The sequence below is a fragment of the Arvicola amphibius genome, chromosome 14 (genome assembly GCF_903992535.2).
Source record: "Arvicola amphibius chromosome 14, mArvAmp1.2, whole genome shotgun sequence".
Taxonomy (NCBI): domain Eukaryota; kingdom Metazoa; phylum Chordata; class Mammalia; order Rodentia; family Cricetidae; genus Arvicola; species Arvicola amphibius.
Genome location: NC_052060.1, coordinates 48,647,442 through 48,657,407, shown reverse-complemented (window position 1 = coordinate 48,657,407; position 9,966 = coordinate 48,647,442). Strand labels below are relative to the sequence as shown.

At 43.6% G+C, this 9,966-nt stretch overlaps 1 protein-coding gene across 7 annotated transcripts in view; it reads right to left on the bottom strand.

The window, feature by feature from the left end:
- Positions 1-1,126: 1,126 nt before the first annotated feature.
- Positions 1,127-9,966, bottom strand: part of Kyat3 (kynurenine aminotransferase 3) — a 42,900-nt gene continuing 34,060 nt past the window's right edge. For all 7 annotated transcript variants that reach the window (XM_038311304.2, XM_038311302.2, XM_038311297.2 and 4 more), the window contains 3 exons: positions 9,442-9,515; positions 8,912-8,998; positions 1,127-1,384 (listed from right to left, as the gene is read on the bottom strand). In XM_038311304.2, the coding sequence (XP_038167232.1) occupies positions 1,322-1,384; positions 8,912-8,998; positions 9,442-9,515 (224 nt within the window). In that variant the 3' untranslated portion in view covers positions 1,127-1,321. The remainder of the gene's footprint in view (positions 1,385-8,911; positions 8,999-9,441; positions 9,516-9,966) is intronic.

The window sequence follows — 9,966 nt, the reverse complement described above, 5'->3', positions numbered from 1 at the left end:
GAGAAAACTCACTATCAAAGGCTAAGGAGGTGAACTCACAGCTGCTAGGGTATACCCGCTTGTGCCCAGCAACCCTGGTGCAGGCATAGAACTTCAACCCCACCGGGTGGAGTTCTCGTTTTTGGCTGGCTGGGCAAGTTCAAGCAGCATGGCGATAAGTGTCCTGACCAGCATGATAGAACAATGAAGCCCAGGGAAGGCGAGGACATGAGCGTAGGTAGCTGTGAAGTCTAATAGGAATCACACTGAAGGCCCAGTGAAGTACAGCAGAGGCAATCACACTGTCATCTGTGTAAAAATCACCAGAAGAGGGGTCGGGTCCTGGGATTATTTATTAGCTCTCAGGGGAAGAGTCTGAATCTCTTTTAAGAAGGCTCTTAGTTGATGCTGACGTAAGAGGCCTATGGACCATTTTCTGAGAAACACTGGGTTCCGAATTGCAGTAATTTTAAAAAGGGACAGAGAGGGAGAAAGAGGAGGGGGAGGGGAGAGAGAACACAGCCGTGAAAACGGGAGCTGGAGGACGGGAGGAATTCAGGAAACCGGGAACTAGAGGACAGGTGGTTACAGAGGTGACTTTACATCTCAAAGGTGAACCAGCCTGGAGTGAAGACACTGTCAAGGTGTGGCCAAGGGAGTGGGTGGCTCAGTCGGTGCAGAGGTGAACGTCAGCAGAGGCAACAAGGTCAAGGGATGAGAAACCTGGGCTGCCCTTACAGACCTCAAAGCCACCCCAAGGAATGGCAGTGCTTGTAACAGAGAAGCAAAGCCAGGAGCAAAGTTCAGTGTCCTTGGGAGGAAGCTGGAGGCACCCACATAGCTGGCTGGTTCCAATGCTATGGGGAAGTGAAACTGGCTGACACCCGCGTGTCTGTAGTTTGTTTACTATGCTTTCTACAGACTGGGCCAGTAATCCTCAAAGACACGTGTCATATGAAGTATGTGTTATTTTTGTTTGTTTCATTTATTGAGAGAGTCTCATGTAGTCCAGGATGACTTCCAGCCTCTACCTCCCAAGTGCTGGTATTGCGGGCTAATGCTACCACATAAGGTACGGGAAATGTAAATGGGATTTCTGTTTCCATTTGTGAGAAAATGCAAGATAGAGAAACTGACTCTCACAAAATTACCGAGTCGGGTGTTTTAATATATTCCAGACGAATAAAATCAGAATTTACTGACTACTGTTAGGAATGGGGTTCATTTTGGAAAGGCAATGGAAATGTTTGTCCTGAGATGTTTTCTTCTTAGTACCCACGAGGTGGCAGCACTGAGTAGAAAGCCCTTGAAAGAGACTGGAAACACTAGCACCGATTTCACATCAAGACTTCTGGTTGTTCCATGCCTTGATGATTTCTTCAGCAGCATCCAGTGTGCTATCTTTCTGGAAATTAATAAAAGAATCGTATTGTTAAATACTAATATGAACTCAATATAGAGCAATATTTAAATATAGAAGATAAAGCCACGTGGTGGTGGCGGTGGTCTTTAATTCTAGTACTTGGGAAACAGAGGCAGGGAATCTCTTGAGGCCAGCCTGGTCTACAGAGTGAGTTTCAGGACAGCCAGAGCTACATAGAGAGTCGCTGTCTCTAAAAAACAAAACAAAACAAAAACCATAGAAGGCATAAGAAAATATTTAATTTTAGGTGAAGAAACAGTTTCAAAGTAAAAACACAAATGCAAAAAACAAAACGTGAGGGAGGAATGGAAAGACAGCTCAGAGGTTAAAGGCATGTACTAATCTTACAGAGGACTCATGTGGCGTGGGTGGCTCACAAAACTGCCTGAAACTCCAGCTCCAGGGGATAGGGTGAATCTCTCTTGTCCTACATGAATACACACACACACACACACACACACACACCACACACACACACAAATAAACATACTCTAAAAAGAAAGCAAAATCTAAAAAAACTGAAAGCAGTTATTCAATTAATTATAATTAGAGAAAGCAGTCATGAGTTCAGAGACGATAATATTGAAAACCAATATTGCCTCCCCCCATTTCCCTGTCCATCCCTCCATTCCCCAAGACAACCTGTCATGGCAGTTTTTATGTTTAGTTCTAATGGCTACCATTAAAATCCAATCATATACTCAGGCTTTATTTCCTTATCTGTGAACATTGAGTTATTTACTATAGTTGACCTTCAATAAGAAAAATAAGTCATTCTAGTCAATACTCTGGGAAAAACTGCTATGATTATTGTAAACGAATCCTCTTAGCTGTTGAATAGGCAATATGGTTTTTATTACATTTTATTTACTTATGTATATTTTTAGGTATGAGTGGTCTGTCTGCATGTATGCCCGAATGCCAGAAGAGTGTATCAGATTTTATTATAGATGGTTGTGAGCCACTATGTGGTTTCTGGGAATTGAACTCAGGACCTTTGGAAGAACAGCCTGTGCTGTTAACCGCTGAGCCATCTCTTTAGCCCATCAATGCATGTCTATGATATGAGAGTAAATGGAACAGCTATAACTGAAGGTCTCGTCTTGTGCTTTTCTCCCCTCCCTCCCTCCCTCCTTCCCTCCCTCCCTCCCTCCCTATCTATTTTATTTTCCCTTCTGCCCTTTCTACCAAAATGGTTGGGCAGGAAAGCCAGCTACTGGAGCTGAGGGAAGAGAATATCCACATTTGGAGGCTGGGAGCCAAGCAGCCTAGAGTAGGATGGTGTAGCTGGTGCAGGTTCTGGCCTGACAGTGAGGCACCTGTGTGGGAGGGTAGCCAAGCAGGGCACTGACACTGAATGGAACAGGGGAGCAGCTGCCATGAGGACTGAGAGTCTGAAAGGGAGACCAGAGAGAGAATGCCTTGTGTGGGGCAAAGGAACTGCGAGGAAGGCGCCTCTGTGGGAGAATGGTAGAACAGGGTCCGGACTCATCCACTGAGAGGCGCGCGCGCGCGCGCGCGCGCGCGCGCGTGTGTGTGTGTGTGTGTGTGTGTGTGTGTGTGTGTGCGCGATTGGTCAGAGATCAATCAATTCAGAGGTATCAAGTAATTAAATAATGGGAATCAGGTTTCACTCTTGAAGAAGGGCGCTACAAATAGAAATGGAAAAAAATACAATTAACCCTATGATAGTTTTCAATAAATTTGGATACAAATAAATACAGATGTAAGTATATATGCAATCCGTTCTGTCTACCCAAGCGTTCTGCTTCTCACCCAACCGATTACTGAAAGTATGTGGGAGAAGGAATTACATCTGCAGCGAGCAGGAACACATTTCTTTTTCTTGTTAGGATTCACAAACAATACGCTATCACATCTCTTTTGATGTTACTTTATATTAGATTATAAATAACCTGGAGACGATGTAAAGTATACAGAAGGATGTGCACACGTTATAGACAGATAGTGTCTATTTCTATCAGTCACTTGAATATCGTGCAGTTTGATGAGCAGAGATTTGTGGGAGTATGCTGCTCATCACCTTTTGTTACAGATGATGACTGACATATGTAAATGTGCATGAGCACAAATGCATTTATGTATTCTCTACCTCTGCCTGATGGGAGGGTCTACAAACAGCAACACACAACAGCACTGAACACTCTCAGCACCTAGACCTTGATTTAAAGGAAAAACTCTTGCTCTAGGGCTGGAGAGCCAGCCCAGTAACTAAGAGCACTTGTTGCTCTCAGTAAGGACCTGCGTTGGGTTCCCAGAAGCTACATGGTGGCTCACAACCATTTGTAACTCCACTTCCAGGGGATCTGACTTCCTCCCCTGGCCTCTGTGAGCACCAGGCACATGTGTGATACACAGACATACAATGCAGGCAAGATACCAACACACACACACACACACACACACACACAAAGCAAACAAACAAAACCCCTACACCCAAAAACATCACCCCCACCAACACACACACACACACACACACATAAAGCCTTACTCTAAAAAGAACCAGACTTATTGGAAATGGCTGGTTCCAGATTAGAGAATGATAAACCAATCCAGGTGTAGAAAGTTCAGAGAATGACCCAACGTGATGGTAACACAGCAAAAGAAACAGAAGTCAGTTCAAAGTGACCCATAGTGGCGTTATTCTGTAGAAATTTAAATAAAAATAGGTGCAATGATAAATTATAACTCATCAAATGAGACAGAAATCTTTGAGTTTTTACTGCCACCAATGAATAAGTAAAATGATTAAGTTACTTAGTGAGATATGGACCATTACTGTAATTTCAAAGCAATTTCTTCAAAATAGTTAATATTTTTAATAGAAAACTCTAACTCTACTGGAAATGAATGAATACACCATCTTAATCAGTTGTCTGAAATCAACAGCCATGCGTCAACATCACTGTTGTGGTTTTCCTACCAAGTTGAACAGTCTGAGCTGAACCACAGTGGAGCATCAGGCCAAAATGGAGTGGTTTTCCTTAAAGTAATTGGCTGGTGAGTTTTTCAGTGTCAAGGCAGTGAAGGTCAAATGTGAAGATCCATTCAACATGACAACTAAGTGCAACACACAGCTCTGGCCTTGACACAGACAGACAGACAGACAGACAGACAGACAGACAGACAGAGTGAAACGGTTCTGGCCCAAGTGCCACTGCTTGCTTGTTCTGAAGACTTTACGGGATGGTAGGTGAGATTTGGCTAGGAGCTGAGGGGTAGGATGAATGATTCGTCAAAGTTAACTTCATGGTGCGGAGAGCAGTGTGTAGAGGGTTTGGAGAATGTCCTTGGTGGGAAACCCATGATGAAATATTTGGGGATGGTGGATTATCGTTAGCAGTTCAGTAGATATTTTACTCTGAGATGATCGTTTAGAAACTATAAAATCACGCTGATTACACTTCAAATATATCATCTTTTGTGTGTACACAGGTGTGCGTGTCTGTGTGTGAATCTGTGTGAGAGGCATGTGTGGAAGAAGACAACCTCGGGTATTGGCTTTCACCTCCCACTTTGAGATGAGGTCTCATGGTTGTACCAGGACTGCCATGGTTGCCACCTCTGCCTCCCATCATGCTGTATGTAGGATTATAGGCATATAGGACTCTATCAGCTTTAGGAATTTTTACTTTTATTTCATGAGTCTTGGGATACCAACTCAGGTTCTCACGCTTCTCTCCAGGTGCTTTTAGCTCTGAGCCATCTCCCTAGCCCTTCAAAGTTGGCTTTTAGGTCAGCCATCCTCCCTCACGCCTCCTCAGCCACTCTATTTTCTTCCCCAGAGGCAGCACTGGGATTCTATTCTAGATCCTTTTGAGACTTTTCAAACATTTAGCTAACAGAAGCATTTCTGAAAAAAAAAAAACTGTACAGTTACTTGAAGTTCTGTTTGTTCGACTTTTATTTACTTTTTCAGAAACGACATATTTCATTTTTCTTCTGCTTCTAAAATTTTCTCTAATATTGTAAAATTCCAGGTTCTTTTTCTGTTTTATTTTTTAAAAAGAACTTATTTATTTACTATGCATACAGTGTTCTACCTGCATACACACTTGCATGCTAGAAGAAGGCACCAGATCTCATTACAGATGACTGTGAGCCATCATGTGGTTGCTGGGAATTGAACTCAGGATTTCTGGAAGAGCAACCAGTGCTCTTAACCTCTGAGCCATCTCTCCAGCCCCGCCCTGTTATTTTTCAATTCTATGTTCTTTTCCACATTCTTTTACTTCCCTCAACTCTGAAGCACTCAGAGTTTCCAATGTTACCATAATTTCCAATCCCTTTATGTTCTAAGTTTCTTACCTGCTGTCCAGTAGCTCCCGCTCCATCTTCCTGTCTCATCACCTACCACTTTCCCACACTCTCAACCCTCAGCCTACTGAACCCCAAATGTCACAACTTTTAACTGTTCCCTGGCACCATTCATTTTCCCAGTGACTACTCTAAAGGTTGTTTTGTTCATGTGCCTTTCCTTTCCCTTACTATGTCCTTGGAAGACGTGGATCTCATTCCTTTGTCGTTATGATAGATTCCTGACTGGATGCCCACCGTGAGCTCTCCCTGCCAGTGCACACACTGCTCCCATTCATCTGAGGAGTGAATATGCCACCATGTGGTTTGAAGATGGGTTTGTCGATTTTTAAAATGTCTTTTAAAATTTTTATCTCATGGGCATTGGCATTTCGCCTGCATGTGTGTCTGTATGAGTGTGTTGGATCCTCTTGAACTGGACAGTTGTGAGCTGCCATATGGGTTCTAGGAATTGAACCCAGGTCCTCTAGAAGAGCAGCCAGTGCTCTTTAGGGCTGAGACCCCTTTCCAGTCCCAGGGATGTGCAGATGTTCAGCAAGGAGGAACTGGGCAGTGCTAGAAGACAACAGAATTCTCTCTTCTTCATCAACACGTTTAATACAAGTCATGTAGAGATGGTGAGGTCAGCCAACTGGGAATTAACTCCATGTCCTAACTGAAGACCTTTCCTCCATATTGCCCCAATGCAAGTTTTGGCGAGACTGACAGATGAATGAGGAAATCACAGCCCAACTCGACTTTCCTTTCCACCCAGGCTCACCGTGTTCACATAACATGACTGCAGACTTGGGTCCTGTTTCTTCCCTACTGCTCTTAGTCCACTGTTCTTGGTCTATTGGCTTCGCCTATTATTTGAGACACAGATCCTTTCTAGGTATCCTTTCCTTCAAGCATTACGTTTATGACGGTTGGCAACCATTCCCTACACACTGGGTAATTTGTGAAATCATTTTACAACTCTCCTGAGTTATTTCCAAGAAGAGAAAAGGGGTAGGGCTGTGCTTACTGGATTAAAGCTGACGTTTTGTTTTGTTTTTCAAGACAGAACTTTTCTGTGTAGCCCTGGCTGTCCTGGAACTCACTATGTAGATCAGGCTAGCCTTGAACTCAGAGATTTGTCTGCTTCCGGGTTCTGAGATTAAAGGTTGTAGGCTACCACTCCCACAAAAAACTGAAGCCTTAGGGTGACTTTTTCCTTTAGGTGATTATGTTTGTATTTTCAAACAATGTGTTTATAAAGATGGCCTCTGGCTTGTGGTAGCTTGTTGGCTATGTTTTGATTTTATGATGACAGATATTCAGTAGCAACCATGATTTGAATTTTGATGTTTTGGGGGAGCTGATGATATATGGTAGGATGTTTTCATTCTCTTTCCTAATGCTGGGCTGTATGTAGCAAGGAGCCTCGTGATCAAAAAGGTAAATGGTGGCTACCCCAGCTGTCTACATTGCTAGATACACTGTTCAATGGTGTGGTTGTGGTAAATGTATTTTCAAAATACAGTATTCAGTATTTTGAGCAAGACTTACATGGATATGTCTCCATTGTAAGTGGACATTAGGGCTTAGATTTTTTTTTTTAGGCTCAGTCATTATGATGGTATGCTTTATTTTCTTTTTCTTTTACACTTTAGTCAATCAATATTCACTTTATTCTGTTGTAAAAAATAGTATTTACCACTGGGTGGTGGCAGCACAAGCCTTTAATCCCAGCACCCAGGAGACAGAGGCAGGTGGATTTCTGAGCATTTAAGTCCAGTCTGGTCTACACAGTGAGTTCCAGGACAGCCAAGGCTACACAGAGAAACCCTGTCTCAAATAACAAATATAAAAACCAAACAAAACAAAGTATTTATGTTATATTAGGTAGACTTTGGTTGAATGGAGTTAATATAGAGATTGCTTCGGTCTCAGTCACAGTGTTTTGAGTAGCCATAACAAGCATGTAGTATGTATGTATGGTATGTGCTTGTTTTGCTTGTATATGGATACATGTGTGTGTATCCTTCATACAAACTTATGAAGGCCTGAAACTGACGTTGATAATTTTCTTATTACTCTTCATGATTATATATTGAAGCAGAGTCTCTCCCTGAATCCACAGCTCACCAACTATGGGCTAGTGTAGCTGTCAGATGGGTCTCGGGGCACAGCCTCTGCCTTAGAATCTTGGGATTACAGGCCACCGCCTTGTTTATCTTGCTTTTATGTAGGTTCTGGGGATCAGAACCCTGGTCCTCATGTTTACTCAGCGAGTGCTTTCTCCACTGAGCTACTCTATAGCCTAGCAATAACATCTTGAGAACAGCAGATCTTCTAGGATAGTCTAACAGTTATGAATGCTCTTAGTTAGCCATAGAGACATCTTTCATTTTCATTTTTAAGAATTCATTTTTTTTTTTTTTTTTTGGTTTTTCGAGACAGGGTTTCTCTACAGCTTTAGAGCCTGTCCTGGAGCTAGCTCTTGTAGACCAGGCTGGTCTCGAACTCACAGAGATCCGCCTGCCTCTGCCTTCCAAGTGCTGGGATTAAAGGCGTGCGCCACCACCGCCCGGCAAGAATTCATTTTTCCTTTTTAAAAAAAGCCACGTGTGCAGGGCGGTGGTGGCGCACGCCTTTAATCCCAGCACTCGGAAGGCAGAGGCAGGCGGATCTCTGTGAGTTCGAGACCAGCCTGGTCTACAAGAGCTAGCTCCAGGACAGGCTCTAAAGCTGCAGAGAAACCCTGTCTCAAAAAAAAAAAGCCACGTGTATGTGAATGTGTCTGTGTGAGCACAGGCCGCACATGTAAGGATACCGGTGTGCAGATATCCGTCTACAGAGGCTAGAAGAGGGGGTAGGATTATATTGGTTCCCCCCAAAAACGATGACTCAAGGACGGTGGCTCCTAACACGTGGAGGACTGAGACCAGAGGATTGTCACATGTAGGACTGAGACGAGAGGATTGTCACAAGTCGAGGGCAATCCTGTCTCAAGAAACCACAAATGAACAAGTAAGCTGAAAACAGCAATAACAGCAAACAGAGGCTGAATACTGACTTACAGTTAACTTCATGGCACCAAGTCAAAGTTTAAAAAAAAGTCACTTTGTATGTCATTTTTAGAAGCAGGAAAGAAGGTGCTTTGTAAGTTGGAATGTAAGATACTTTTATGAGAATACAGAAACTTACTTTAATGAAGCAAAACCGCACCAGCTTCTCAAACTGTGGCTTAGACAGCGAGTCACAGAAGGCTGAAACAGGGATGGCTGATAGTTTCTGGAAAAACAAGGGAGATGATGTAATAGAGAAACTACACCCATTCCAAATGTCACCGAAGAGACCACAGACACCAGAAATAGACACTGTTTTGTCATAATTTTTTAAAAAGAAAAATATTTTTATAATCCCTCAAAGAGCCCTAAGTGGACTGTTTGGATTAAAGCTGGAATCAGGGCAGTACATTTGCCTGTCACTGGGGAAGCAGAGGCAGGCGGATCTCTCAGAGTTAAGGCTAGCCCGGTCTACACAGCAAGGTCCAGGCATGCCGAGCCTACACAGTGAGACTCTGTCTCAAAAAAACGAAGCTCAGCTAAACTAAGATTTTAAAATAAAGAAAAGGAGGAGAAACAACGCTAGAATTAAGTGTCACTCAAAGCACACACACAGGCTCCTTGATAAGCTAGCTACGACACAGCCCCGGAAGGGCCGGTGAATGTTACCTTGTTTTTTGTCATCCACTTCACAAACTTGTAGTCATAAGGCTCGTCACCCTTCATGTCAGAGAGGTCAGCATCTGCAGCCACAGGGAAAGCGGAGCTGAGGAAGGACTGTGTCTGTGACAACAAGGGCCCCACTGAAGCGAGCGCGTCACGATTCAGATTTTCTCCTGACTCACACAGGTTTCACCCAGAACCGTCGAGGTCATTGACTCACTGCGCTGGTGTCTACACGACACGCTGCATACTGAGGCAGCACTCACACACAGGACCATGCATGTCCATGTAGCTGCCAGCACAGGAAGAGAAGGGCATGGGAAGCCCCGGAGAGCGCTGCTTCTCCAGAAAGAAATGGCATGATGCCAGGCTTTGTTATCTATCAGTGAGGATGTGGCAGCACCCATGGCACATGGCTCTCATGAGAAGGTGCTAGTAACAGAGTTCTGAATACAAGACCTGCCATACCATATGTTTTCAATAACCGTTAGTCTTCCATTGTCCTGCATTGCAAGGTGTAATGGTAATTAC